The 14,971-nt window shown below is 47.0% G+C and overlaps 1 protein-coding gene across 1 annotated transcript; it reads left to right on the top strand.

Annotated features, from left to right (window-relative positions):
* Positions 1-1,402: 1,402 nt before the first annotated feature.
* Positions 1,403-14,148, top strand: LOC102388172 (E3 ubiquitin-protein ligase RNF213-like; the record flags this gene model as incomplete). The annotated part of the gene is made up of 9 exons (XM_006039289.3): positions 1,403-1,544; positions 2,785-2,868; positions 4,379-4,547; positions 6,504-6,699; positions 7,760-7,837; positions 8,595-8,795; positions 10,071-10,160; positions 11,400-11,560; positions 12,868-14,148. Coding segments are annotated over 9 exons (1,293 nt in total), but the record flags the coding sequence as incomplete, so codon positions are not given.
* Positions 14,149-14,971: the final 823 nt, after the last annotated feature.

The following is a 14,971-nucleotide window of genomic DNA, read 5'->3' as shown; positions in this document are numbered from 1 at the left end:
CACAGAAAAGACTCATTATGGGTCTCCTAATCCATCAAGCCCCTCCTCTAGGCTAGGAAAAAAAACCTAGTGCAGTGAGAGTTGAATATGGATCTTAAACTGCACTTATTAATGTCAGTGGTTTTCAACCTGTGGTCTGCAGACCCCGGAGGATCCACAGACTATGTCTAAGGGGTGCATGAAAGATGACTATGATCAATCAAAAAGTATGTGAATACCCACACTTACAACTCAAAGGGGTCCACATTTCCATTTAAAAATTCCAATTCAATATTTTTAGGGGTTCAGAAATGAAAAAAGGTTGAAAACCACGGCTATATCTTAACTTACTAAAAAACAGAAAGACAAAAAAACCAACTCTTTTTTACCTACTTCAGAGTTTGTTCCCCCTAATCAGCTTCTTGGTAAAAAATTAAAGAAAAAGAACCAATATCTTTACAAGAAGGGACTACTATATACCAGTTGTGCCTCTTAATCTGCTCAAAAAAACTTGCATTTTTGAGGGCAGTTTCCAGCAACCAAACCATATGGCTATGCTCATTTTGCTGTTGGATTATTCAGTGTGTATTTGCAATCATAGGGCGCTTGTCCATGTTACACCTTTCCTGTTTCCACGTTACACTTTTCCTGCGTCCACGTCGCAAAGATTAAGCCACCTAAATTGCATCTGCAGAGCCACATTGTCAGCTGATTTTATCGTTTTATTCATTTATGTATTTTTGTCATTTAAAACACCTCCAACATGTTTTATTTTTAGCTCCTGCATTTCTTCCAGGAGGGTTTTTTTTATTGTTTTAAATTTTCAACGTGGATTTGACATTCATTCCTGCCTGTGGCAGGGGGTCAGGCTAGATGATCTGTTTGGGTCCCTCCTGACCCTAGCTGCTATGAAACTATGACTTACGCCCAAACTGGGATTTTTCCCGCTTTGCAACAATTTCACCGCCAAGTGCTGCTTGGGTTCACTCGGAAATCCATCAAATTTCTCTTGCAATGATTCAACCGGATGCCAGGTGCTAATCTTGCAATTTTTTTACTGATTATTTTACTGGTCATTTCAAATGAATGACAAATGACATTTCCAAAAAAAATAAAAAATGTTCCACCTTTTCGCACGCGCTTTGCTTCTGGCTGTCCTTTCCCCCACTGCCACTGCCACTTATCAGAGCCTCAGCCTCTGGCATTCAACCTGGCCCCCACCTTTTTATGCTGCTCCTGCCCAGTTTTGTTTTAATCATGGAAAAAGGTGGATCTGGGGTTATTTTTTTTAACCTGAAAACTGGGGATTTTTTTTATCAGAGAAAAGCAGGATCCCGGCTCATTAGCTATCAACCCCTTACTCAAAGCATTCTCTGTCTTCCGATGAGCCAATGTCAAACAGGCCACAAACTTTCTCTTCCAGCACCACCACATCCAGTATATGCAGCACCTGCCTGACATCCTCAGCCTGCAGCACGCCTTAATCCACTCCTACCAGAACTGCGACATCCATGAAGAGGGACGGTTTTCTGTTAGAGAGTTTTTGGAGCAGTCTCATATCTCAGGTACAGTGTCGACTTCTAGAGTTATTGGCCCGTTTCCTCCCTTTGGATAAGTTCCCTCTGTATCAATGGGGTTAAGCTGCTGGCTGGCAAAAATCAGTAGGCCTGTGCAAAGCAGCAAGCATTCAATTTGGATTCAGATTTGGCTGATTCGGAGGGACAGTGACTTGATTCGGTGATTCGTATTGCTGTCCTGATGCGATTCGGATGATTCGGAGTCGGCGATTCGGCGCCAATTTGGAGATTCGGCCATAGGCTATAATGGGGAATCACTAAAATACCTCTAACTTTGTCATTGCTTTGCAGATTCAGATGAAAGCAGCAGGGCTGATATCCCCTTTTAAGGGCATGAAGCCTGCCAAGTTTCAAGGAGCTAGGTGCAGGGGTTTCTGTGAAAGTGCACTTCAAGCTGTTGCAAGCAAAACTCATATCACGTGTACGTGTTAAGGCAGAGCAGGATGAATGCAGCAGGGGTGGTAGCCCCTCGTGTGGGCACGAGGCCTACCAGATTTCAGGTTATCTGACTCACTTGGTGCCATTGGCTATGGAAGCAAACACAAAAGTGGGATGTGAATTTAGGGTGCCTGTACACGTAGCAAGGGGCTGCTCTGACACCCTGTAATTAATTGAGTCTGCTGGAGCGTGTTAATTAGGGTTGTCACAGGCTGACACCCAACCTGTGAGAAAAGTGGGGGGGAAAGAGCCCCGGCACCTGTAGCATCAGGCAAGAAAACTTTCTCGCCTGACCCTACATGGCAATGATCCCAGGAGCCTGGGAAGATGATAAAACACCCTCTAGTCCATTTTGTAGCCTAGGGACAGCAAGCGTAACTCCACATATCACTCCCTCTAGCAGCCACCCAAACCTCCCATTGCTGTCATCTGATCCCCTCCACAAACTGGTTCTAACTCATTTAATCTTCTTTTGGGATTACGACTTTTTTTGGTGGAGCAGATCTGCTTTTGCTGCCTTTGAGCATGCTCCTCTCCGATAGCCACACAACTTTTTATATTTTTACCCAGCATCTGGAGATAAATCTCCTTTCATGTAATTGTCGTTGAACTTCTCTTTAAACCTTGTAACCCTAAGATATACTTTAGCAATGAGACGCCAGGTTTTTACATATATACATACACGTATGTGTATATATGTGTAATATGGTACACAGTATATATACGTGTACACACACTCCTGAATAACATATATTGACAAATGTTTTTTTCCTCCCCTCCCCAACTTCAGGTGATCAACGTTTGGCTTTTGAAGGAGCTGTACACATCATTCAGAAAGTTTGGAGTAATATAAAATTGAATCCTAAAAGCACAGGTATTTGGACTTTCATGGCCTTCTGATTTTCTTTCTAGATAGTCTCCTGTCATGTGCCAAATTAAGGAACGTCTGCTTTTCTCAGTGGGACTGATTCACCAAGGCAGTATTTGTGGGGTGACGTTGTATCTTCATTTGATCATCTAAGCAACCATACGGCTTGATGACCAAATTGAAATCACATTGAGACATCCAAATGAAAATCATAAACTAAGAAGATGTCTGCCTTTCTTGATGGGGCTGATTTGAGCCATGGCAGGGTGTTGCAGCATGGTACCCGAACCAGCTCATTTTGCATTGCTCATTGTTGTCATGTCTTCCAAAGACAAACAATCAGGTATTGTAGTCCCGGCCCTGTTACTAGGAAGGTCTGAGAGAGCAGGGATCCCAGGGCCAGAAAGTTCGGCAAGGAGTAGCTGAGCCCAGCACTAAAAAGGCCAGGTAGCTAATGAAGCAATTAGCTGCACCTGGTCCCTGGGTGCAGCAGACCTGGAGGTTGGAAGGAGGCTGGGCTTGGGGATATAAGCCCAGTTTCTGACCATGCAAGCATGCAGCAAGGAGAGGTGTTCCCAGGAGAGAAGGGCTCTCCAAGTCGCCCAGGGAAGCTGGGTGAGATGGCTCTGACAGATGTAGGGCCTGCAGGCAACATTTACCTTGGGGAGGGAGAGGATTTGCTTTGCAGGGCAGCTAGCATCTGTTTTTGTTCTGTTTGCTCTTGAGACCAGAGGACCAGGTTGTGGCTACAGGGGTAGAGGGGTAGCCATGAGCAGTGGTGCCTGGCCGGCCCTCCCCTGCTGTAGGTGCCAGCAGCTAGCCCCTCTGGCATGGTGATACAGGAACCCCAGGCGGGACTGCACCAAGGCAGGACCGATACCTAGGAGCTAAGGTCTTAAACAGTGGACCAAGGTGGCGGGTGTGACCAGAGGAAAACAGGGCCAAGCGTGCAACAGCTGAAGCGCCAACAGGTGCTCAGAAGCCTGCAGCAGCACCCAAGGGAGAGCACAAGCTCCAGGTGCGAGGCTGGCCTGGTCAGGCAGACAAGATGACCAGTGGGGTTACTCCTGAACCCAGGGACCGCCTTCCCCAACAACCAGCAAAATAACACCTGACCTCCCAGTTCCAAAGACAGACTGGCTGCGTCTACACAAGATGCTGACGCATACACAAGTACTAAATACACGCACAAGTACCAGCCTTACTGCACGCTAGCCTCCCCGAATCGCTTTTTGGTGATGCTTTTTGGTGATGCTGACTGCGCAGTAGAAACGAGTTAGGGAGCAGTCAGCATCTCGTGTAGATGCAGCCACCGAGCGCTAGTGTCTAGACAGGACTTGTTTGAACTTCGTAAGCATGCTTAAATTTGACATGCAAAAACAACCAATCTGCAATGGTTGGAAATCTTCTTGTGACAAATGCATCTAATTTTCCTCCCAGTTTCACCACTGGCAGGTGACAGCCTGTGGCAGTGACTCCATATGCACGGAGTGGCCGATTCTGTGTTCTGTTACAGGAATGCAAATCCCCGAACAGCTGCAAAATAAAGAAATCGACACTGACACCGCCGTCCTGGACCTCCTCCCGACTGACCCATCCATCAGTTCCATCGTTACAAAATTCCTAATCGAGCTCCAGAACAGCTTAATCGACACAGCGGCTCAGCTCACTAAAGAAAAGCAAAGGTATCCTCCAAACTTCTCACTTGTGGTGACTTGCACAGACTAGGCAACCCACCTGACCCCACACCGCTCGCCTAGCCCGCAGCTCAGAAAGGCTGGACACTGCTCTGAGCCCTACAATTTACATTTTGCTTCCTGAGTTTTACTCACTGCTGCAAGGTGTTGAAGTACCTGATGCTTGCTGTGCCTTACAATCACATGATTCTCCTAGACAATTTGATTTATGTCAGAAAAATGGGAAGGTGCAACAGGAGGCCACCCTGGCTAGACCGCAGTCTCTTGAATGAGCTGAAACCCAAAAAAAGGAATCCTTCAACAAAGTGAAAACTTGGTCATACTACTAGGGAAGAGTATGAGAGTACTGCATGGATAAAATTAGGAAGGTTGAGGTGCGACTGGTAAGGGGCATAAAAGGCAATAAAAAGGGATCTACCAGTTCGTCACAAGCAAGAGGAGGACCAGTCAATGCGTCGGCTTCCCTATGGACCGTGGAAGGCAATTTAATTATCGATAATGCAGAAAAGGTTGAAGTGTTGCGGGCACCTATACATGTGACAGACCTCTGCTCCGTGTGCTAATTAGCACGCGTCGGAGTAGACGTGGCTATTTGAGTCTGCTAGAGCGTGCTAATTTGCACGCTCCGACAGCCTCTGCATCACATGTATTCAGCGTCCCCGTGTTTAAAAGTGGTGGCAGGGGCGTTTTTACTGCAGCTCATTGAATGAGCTTTAGTAAAGCACCTCCGCTGCCATTTTGAGCGTGGGACACCGAATACACATGACACTGCGAGCCATTCCAACTAAAGCGCCCCCCCACCTCCACCTCGGAGCACATGTCTAGGCACCCATAATGTATTTGTTTCTCTCAGCCTTCCTGAGCAAGGAAGCGATTCCTTTGCTCTACTCAGCAGTAGTGAGGCCTCACCTGGAGTCCTGTGTCCAGTTTTGGGTCCTGTGCTTCAAGAAGGATGTGGGCAGGCTGGACAAAGTCCAGCTCAAAGCGACAAACTGAATAGGGGTCTGGGAGGCAAGATGTATGAGGAAAGGCAGAAAGAACTAGGATGATTTAGGCTAGAGAAGAGAAGACTGAGGGGGGATTTGATAACAGATCCCTTCCAGCCATCTCTCATGAGCTCTACCCGGGCAGACAGTGAAGTTGCTTTAGTCCCCTTACAGGTCTGTTCTGAGTCGGTATTTGACTGGTGCGTGACAACAGAAATATTTGCTGTCTTCACTGCATTTTGAGCGGTTTGGTCATCCTTATGGATGGTGGTCTCACAAGTTTATTTGGGGTGGCCTGAGATCAAAACCCAGCTCTGGCACTCGAATACCGACGGACATTGAACAAAGAGACCACTTGCTGGTGCCTCTTTTGTCAGCATTGAGTAGAAATGGGACCGTGTGTTTTTCTTTATAACCAAGCAAGATGGCAGCAACGAACAGACCCAGCTTGTAACTTCCATTGACCAGGACTAAGGTAGGGATGGGCTGTTAAAGCACTGTGTTACAAAGCAAGAGACGCAGGTCCCAACCCCTTGAGCAAGGGGGGCCGAGAGCTCGATCTTTTGTTCCTTGGCAAGTGCCCTGACCGCTCAGCTCTTGGGCAAAAGCCTAGGGGGAACCTCCTTCTCCCCACCCCACACAATGTTCAGGGCAGTTTTGAACCTGAAGCTATGAGCAAACACTAAGCCCTGAAGTTATGCAACTGTGACCAGGTCATTTAGGCATCTGGAGTGGAATAGGATTGTGCCATGCCTCGTTTTTAATACCAAGTATTTTCTCGCATGATCCCATGACTCCAAGAATTGGGGTGTTCGAGGAAAGCAAGTATAATCGCAGGAATCCCATGTTTGGGAGCCTGGAGAGCTGGAAATAAATAGCCCAAGCTGGCTCATTCCTCCTTCAGTTTTGGTGGCTGTAAAGAGGGCTTCTCCTCACATTGCTGCGCCCTCTTCTCCAGGTCTGTTTCCGCTGAAGAAGTGCGGGCGTCATCTGTGATAACAGTTACCCCAAGTGACATGATCACTATGGCACTGTCAAACTTCCAGTATGTGTTGGAGGAAAACGGGACCAAGACCACCCAGTTCCACTTTCAAACTCTGCAGAGGCAAGCAATAAATCGGTTCATCAGTGGGAAACCCAGTATAAAAGTGCAGGTGAGTTCAGGACCAGTCTCATTTGGGGTAAGAACATAGGCAACACATAGGAGGGGCTTGGTGAATCAGGCTCACCATCTTCAATCTGAAGGTAAGATCTTCAAAAACACCGCTGTGGCTAGGAGCTTAAGTGCAATGTTTCACAGGGACGTACATCCTCGAGGCCAGCTGATCTGGAGCTTTTGGACAGCGTGCACTTTGGGAAGAAGCTGTGAATATGTTGAGCCATTCCCACTTGGATGTTTTGGAGCGAAACGTGTCAATATTCCATTGGAAATGACTCTTCGTTCCCAAATTTTAGTAACTTAAAAAAAAAAAATGTTGATCCCAGTTTTAAAGTGCAACAAAATGTTTGTAATTCCCCACAATTAAATATGTTGATCGGCCCAAATGCAAAGCAGTTTCAGGGTTACTGTGCATGACAGCTGAGATGTTGATTTGCCAGTATTTGAGACAGAAAACACTTTGGAGGTTTGAAAAATCTTGCAGGACTGGAGAACTCCTTCCCAGCCCAGTCCTGTTAGGAACCTACATTTCATTGCCCTTTAGCAAGATAGTCCAAGGTACAGGTAGGCATCGTGGAGGTTACTAAAACGTTCCTAGGCAAGTTCAGCACCGATCTCCCATTAAAAGTCAATGGGATCCAAGAGCAGTAAGCTGCAATTTTGCATGTTCGTGAAAATCATGAAATTAAGGGATTTTCATGAAAAATGTGATTTGCAATGAAATGCCACAATACGGCCACTTGCAGGGGAGTTCCCCAGCAAGTGGCCATACCATGGCATTTCGTTGCAACAAGATGGCTTGATGCAGGCCATGGTGGCTTCTGCCACGATATTATTGAGCTGGGCCTGCGATTTAAACCAGGGGTGCCTAAGCACTGTGTTCAGTCAGATCCCTCATTGCTTTTTGCGCTGGGACTTCAGCTCCTAAATCACTTAAGCACTTTAGAAAATGTAGCTTTAATACTTGAAATGTCCATTCATGGTCTTTTCTGTGTACGCAGAACGATGCCGTGCTTGATATGCGAGTCACTGACAACTACCATGTTCCTTTTCAGACAGCTCCATCCATGCCACCATGGCACTTGAAGACGCTGCAGTTCACGAAGGCCAAAGTTAAAGAACAGCTGCCTCAGGTAACAGAGACGTGGGTCATAAAATGCACAGACCTAACCTGTTGGGGGACTTTCTCTCAGGGCATCACCAGGCTTTATAGTCTTAACTACCAGAATGGATTAAACGCCATGTCACTTGTGCATTATTTACCCATCTTGCATATGATGATATTGATTTTCTTCATGCATTGTATGCAATAGCTTAGATCCTGCAAGGCCAGGACAGAAATCGCATGAGGAAGAGCTGATGCCCATACAACACAATGGAATTGTACCACGGGTTTGCCACCCTGTGCTAGTTTCATCTAACTGGCGCAGGTGACAAAGGCAGGCAAGAGAGGGTGGTCAGGATATGGCACATGATGATAACCAGAGAGCACCCCTGGGTTCCCTAGAAACTTTGTTCCCTAGTTGCTAGCACATGGAGCTGCATCCTCGCTGCTCTGCACTAGCTGGGTGCAGCTAGTACAGGTGTCTGAGCAGGCATAGGCAGTGCGGGGCTAATGGGGCTTGGCCCTCCCAAACTCATTTCACGGTGGCTGATGACAGCTCGTCCGGCACCACGTAGCACCAGTACTTGCAAGCCCCACAACGGTGCTCAGCCCCCAACAAATAATATTGTCTCCCATCGCTACCACGAGCAGATGCCACGAACAACCATCACTGTGCTGCATGGATGTGTCCTCAAATACCCAGGGGGTTCGAACACCACTGACAGCAACAGGACCTGAGTGCCTCAGTCCTGCGTTATTTTTTTCACCTCTTCTTGTGTTCCTAGGAACCGTTGAGCGTGAGTCAAGTGAAAAGCGTTATGGAGGTGGCTAGGTCCGTGAGCGATATCTCCAGAGCACTGTCCACGTTAAAAGTAGCTGCCGAGTTCCTAGCTGTGACTGGAGGGGAGCCAGGGCGCCTCTTGACTGACTATGTCAGAAATGACCTGAGGATGGATGCAGATGCAAAGCACTTCAGGGACCTACCAGTAAGAAAATGGACTTTGTATTTTGCATATGTGAAAGTGGAGCTCTCCTTGTCAAATATTTTGTGCTGCTTATCTCCGTTCCTGGTGGTTACTTTGAAGCGCGGGTGTGTGTGTTGGGGGGGTGTAATTATATATAAAATGGTACACTAGGAATTAAAAAAAAAAAAAATTGTTCTACAGAAACTGGCATACTGAGCAGAGTTAACCTTACCTGACATTATTTCTTTGAGAAAAATTGCAAATCTTGTTTGAAAAGCTTAAAAACAAAACAGAAAACCTCTCTCGTCTTAGTTTTCCACAAACTGAAAAGATTTTAATGGTGAGGAAAATGGAATGGGGGATTTTTCACAGGAGTTTGACATTTTTTGTAGAAAAATTCAATTGTGTGAGTTAAAAAAAGCACACTTTCTGACCCCTGAAAACCACAAATGCTTACATGAACAGATGCACACCCAGATGTTCACATACACCTGTGCACATGCGTATACATCTATACGTGGATATGCATGCATCTGTGGTAGATACATATCGTATCTATAGTAGCATTGCGTCACGCTTCGTGCCATGCAATGCCACTGCGCAGTCATAACGAGCTGCTGTGCAGTCAGCATCTTGTGGAGACGTGGCCCCTGACAGCTTTTCTTATTAAAAAGGAGGAGCACCAGGAGCGCCCCCTGCCCTAAGAGCATCTACAAGGCTAGGCCCTGCAGGGGCGATGGTACTCGCCAGCAGGCAGTCCTGGATGGCTCTGTCCAAAAGCAGCAGCAGGCATCAAACTGAGGAGCTAGGTGGGGAAGGACAGGTTTCAGGTGCCCCACAGGTGTTGGCAGTGGTCAAATAGAGCTTGTCAGGGTCAAAATAGTGGAGCTAGGCAGCTAACATGGCTGTTAGCCATGCCATGCCAGTCTCTTTAGAAAGTGGATCTTTGCTCTTCGCTCGCTTCATCACTTCCAGAAAATGTTACCCAGGGGTTATTTTTCCAGGGAATGTACTTGCATTGTAGTACGCTTTGGAGGAGATGGAGAGAGGCATAGCCGAAGAATCACTGCATTATGGATCAAAATAAGCATGAATTAATCAGCATGGCCCCAATCTCAGCCAGCAGCCGGGCAGAGACCAGCAAGACCCTGATCCTTTAGGTCTTCAAGCCAGACTTTGGCCATTCACAAGGGAAGGACTTTGCAGGGAGTGAAGAGCATGCTCAACCCTGTGAAACGGTGATCCATGTAGGGCCTAAAATCCAGCTAAGTCCCTGCCTGTGCTTTCATCTCCCAGGTGGTGCCGCAAACGCAGCTGAAGCACATCCTGTCCCTGTGGCAAGTCCTGTCAGTGAGGATATTGGTGCTGCTTGTGCAAATGAATCAGGTAACAGAAGAAATTGCAGGAAAATGTAAGCCGGGAGGAGGAGGAGGGAAGGCAATGACAAGGGCTGGCTGAAATATTGTTGCCAGCACTGGTTTTCACAGGACATCTGGGTTTTCAGCGAGTTGGAAGCCGTCAGCTTTCCACTGGTAACGTTCACCTGAGTGAATACACAAAACCTGCAAGATTTTCAATCAGAAAACTGAAAGTACAGGTTGTTCTTGGTGTCTTGGAGCTGAGCCAGATCGCAGTTGTGTTGCACAAGTGTGAAAAGCAGTAGGAAACCTGGACGAGGAGTTGTAGGAGGGCTGACTCCGAGATTGAAATCAGTAAGCTTCCAGGAAGGTCCGTGTGCTTTGGCAGAAGATGGTTTTGGGCACAGTGCAAAATATGGCTGGAAGCAAGTGCGCTCAATAAAAATCCAGTTGCTTCCTTTATTATTTCACAGTGGTTTATGCATGAAAAATCCAGGACACCAGTGGGCACTTCCTTGATACCTGGACTAAAAGCTGCCAAAGCTGTGCAGCGAGTCAGCGGTCCATTTAATCAGTTTTCCTAAAATCATAGAGAAGTGGGGCTGGAAGGGATCTTGAGAGGTCATCTAGTCCAGCCCTAAAACCATCCACCCTATACAAATATACTGTCTAACATCTTAGTCCAACTGCACAGTCCCGGACATATCCCAAGACATAACACCATAATCTGCCAGGTGTAAATCAGGGGAACCATAGTGGCCAATGTCCTGCTGCTATAAGGGTTGTTCAAAATCATTTGAGAGCTATCCGGAAGATGGCAAACACCCTCGCCCTGCTGCCCCCTCTACAGACGCACACAACAGAGGAAGGCAAAACCCCCATGGTCCATGCTCATGGTAAAGCTAACTTTGGGGTAAAACTCCACCCTGATCCCAAAAGCAGTGATTGATTTGACCCCAAGAAGCGGCTTTATGAATGCACAGAGCTCTGTGAATCAAACAGTGGCTGGCCAACCTCTTCTTGAAGAGTGATGGAGAGCCCACAACTCCCCGTTCTTGCAGGGAAGACGTTTTTTCTGATCCCCAATCTAAACCTACTTGACTGCAGTTTCAAGCCATTGGTTCATGTCCTCCTGTCTGCAGCAAGAGAGAAACGGCGCTTTCCATCTTCCTTATCATAGCACTTCCAGTATTTGAAGGGGGTCAGCTGACATTGGGGGCCTTCTGTAATGCATCTGTGTCCGCTCCTGACCATTTTGTCATTTCAGAATCCCTTTTTCCTGGTGGACAAGAGATATCAAGAGGAGCTGGAGGCAGTGAAGAGGGAGGAGCTAACAAAGGCTTTTTCCACCATCAACATTGATTTCTTCATTGCTGACCTGCATGAAATGATCGTGGTGACATTAGGCAGCTATAGTCCTAAGTGGGGGTGAGAATGAATTTCTTCTCTTTGCAAATGTGCTTTTTCTTCTCAGTAAGAAAATGTCAACCTGGGTGAACAAACTGGTTGGCGGCTAATTTATCCTTACAACTTGCACTCTGAGCATCCTTTGACACCTGTTGATTTATAGTCCACTGTTGTGGAGCTGGGATTTTTTTTTTAACCTTAAATGCTATAAAAATATTAAGAAAACAAATAGGGCTTAGAAACCGAATGTGCTGCATTTTCCTGCCCAATATCCATACACTTTTATCAAAAGCGTGAGCTCAGATTATGGAGCATTTTAAGGACAGCTCTTCAGAAACGTACGGATAGTTACTTAAAAGAGGAGATTACTAAAAATGGGTAGTCACCAGCCTCGTCTACTCGAGACGCCGGCTATGCAGTTGTTACTTTGCAGTCATTTAGCATTTGCATAACCGGTATTACTGCGCAGTAGTGTCCCAGCACGGCTACCTCGTGATGCTTATTGCGCGGTAATAACGAGCTACTGCACAATAAGCGTCTCCTGTAGATGCGGCTACCATTTAACAGACATTAAATAGTGACTAGAAGAGAGACCGAGAAACTATTTTCTATTTGTCCTAACTTGAGAAAGGGGGCAGAGTTTTTGGGAGGAGGCATTCAATGGGAAATGCAAACCCAATCACAGGAGGTGTTTTTGCCTAAGGTTCATAATTCGCCCATAAAACTAACAGCCAGATGTTCTTCCAGATTTAACTGATCTCTAATAATTAGAGACTGGGGTGAGATGGATTGTACAAGGTAGATTATGCTCCTCCTGCAGGATTTTCACAAGCATCTTATTCAACCCCCTCTTAACCCCTGCCAAACAAAGGGAGACCCAGGGTCTAGACCATCGTCAGCCAAAGAGTCCTCAAACCCACATTTCCAGCGTCCCAGCAGGGCACCCCGAGTACCGGTTGACAGACTAGACGAGGCAGGTGCATTGTTTCCCCTCATTTTGAAACTAGGTTATTAGCCAAAAGCACAGTCATCAAGCCAAAAGGGGAGCAAAGAAGAGGGACGCTGACTCTGTGAAATGGGCACAGCTAGGCATGGAGAGTCCGGAGTTGTTCTTCCTGTTGCCATGGCCCTTTATGTATTTTACTCATTAGTGGAAAACCCTGAATACCCTTGGCAGCCCAGAGCAGACCCCAGGTCTCCCTTCAGGCGTGAAGCAAATCAGCAGTGTCCGAGTGAGGTGGGCCCAGTCCCGTCTTCTCTGCTACCCAGCACTTTTTTTTCCGAACCTCTGTCCTGCAATGTTAACACGATATTTTCTCTTAAAACAGGATAGTGGAGACCTTTGAAGGATATTTGCAACAAGAGGGAAAAGAAGATCAGTACATTGAAAATCTGACCCGTACTTTGAGCCAAGACCTGCAGATGAAGAATGTCATTTCAGTCTGGAAAATGGCTGTGCAGACCAGCAAATTATACGGCTCCAGCTACAACCAAGAATGAACTGTCAGCTACCACTTTTCTCCATTGTAGCAGTGGCACGGCATTTGCAATGTCCTCACCTCCCTGGCTTTTACCTTTAGCATAGTGTAGGTTGTTTCAGGTGTTGTGCCGTGTAGCTATGAATAAGGATTTTGGACTGATGATTTTGGGAATTCCTTTGGTTAGCAGTTGCCTGCGGCTCAATGCCCCGGGAAGATCTTTCCGTACTGGTGTCCCACAGATGCCACATCCTGATTTCCGTGCACGGTAGTTGAGGAAGATTCGTTTGCTCTAGAAGTGAATCTCATTGGGTTTTTGAGGCTTGGGCTCCACTTAAGCCAGGATCAGACGTAAAATGGATGGGAGGGGTGCCTTGGCCTGTGCCTGAGATATGAATTTATCAGCCTCTGGGGGTGAATTTTACCCAGAGAGAGCTAAAAATGATGGACATGGTTCTCCCGTCACTTAAGCCTCGCCTGTAATTCAGACTTCTGTCTGTACAGGGAGGCCCAGTGGCCGGATGCTTACAACACAGGTTGGGCAGAGGAGCTCAACTAGTTTCCAGCCTCGTTTTGCCATTATCCTACTTAGTGCCATGGGTCTGCTCTCCATGCCTCAGTTTCCCTACCAGTAGCACACTTTGAGATGTAGCGTGTTTTTATTCCACCACTCTGCTGCTTCAGCACCAGGTGCTGCATATTGGCAAAGTGATCCCATCCTGCCCCATACAGCTGTCTTGTACAGACTAGGCCTGACGCCAGTGCTTTGCCGAAATAATGTTACTGGTGGGTGTCACTAGGGCTGACATTTTGCAGCTAAGCCAGTGCAAGAAGAGGGAAGAGCACCACTGGATGAACTTTGGCAACTACATGGGGAATGGGGCATGCACAGCGCAGGGCCCTGGAGAATCAGGCGTGTGGGATTTGTACAGAGTACGAGGCACCGCACTGGATGGTCTCAGCGAGGGAATCGCAGGCTGGGTCACAGTTTCCCTCATCGCGTGCTTTAGCTCTTGGACTGTGCTTCAGCCGCTGGAGGTCAGGATCTCCCTGGCTGGGTTGGAAGGGACCTCAGGAGATCATCTAGTCCCACCTTCTGCTCCAAGTGGGACCATCCCCAACTGTCTCGTCCAAGCCAAGGCTTTGTCGAGCCGGGTCTTAAAAACTTCCAAGGACGATGAATCTACAGTCTCTCTGGGTAAACTGTTCCAGCGCTTTGCTACCCTCCAAGTGAGAGAGTTTCTTCCCAATATCCAACCTAAACAGCCCTTGCTGTAACTTGAGCCCATTGTTCCTTGTCCTGCCATCTGTCCCCACTGAGACCAGCCCAGCTCCATCCTCTTTGCAGCCCCCCTGCAGGGAGGTGAAGGCTGCTATTCAACCCCCCTTGGTCTTCTTTTCTCCAGACTCAATCAGCCCAGCTCCTTCAGCATCTCCTTGTAACTCATGTGCCGCAGCACCCTCACCATTTTTGTTTTTCTTGGAAATCTACCTTTTCTTGACATTTGCTATGCAGCCAGTATAGTGCCCAAGATGTTAGCCATATAATTCTTCCAGCGGTGCTCCTGACAGCCTGCTTGATGCACCTGTAGCCGCGCACATGGCATGATGTCTCCATCGCATAGGGAAAGCAATGCTGCAGCTGGAATCATGTCTAGAGGCCCCCAGAGAAATTCAGATGCCTTGACTTGCAGATCTAATAGTAGGATTGAAGGATAAATCTTTTGTTCATAGTTTTTAATGTCTCAAGGCAACCATGACCATCAGCTCCCTGCTTAACAAAGATCAGATGATTCCGCCGAGCGAGTCCTGCATACTGTAAAAAACCATATTTATTGTGTATTGCATAGAAATCGTTTGTATATGTGGTCACAACTCTTATACAGCTGCTTGGAGGTCCATTAGTAATGAAAGGAAAAGGATCACATTTTTTTTTATAATTATGTAGATGCTA

This window comes from Alligator sinensis, unplaced genomic scaffold, assembly GCF_000455745.1.
Source record: "Alligator sinensis unplaced genomic scaffold, ASM45574v1 scaffold1944_1, whole genome shotgun sequence".
In the NCBI taxonomy this organism is placed as follows: domain Eukaryota; kingdom Metazoa; phylum Chordata; order Crocodylia; family Alligatoridae; genus Alligator; species Alligator sinensis.
The sequence above is the reverse complement of the archived record's forward strand: the minus strand, read 5'-3'. Positions and strand labels throughout refer to the sequence as shown.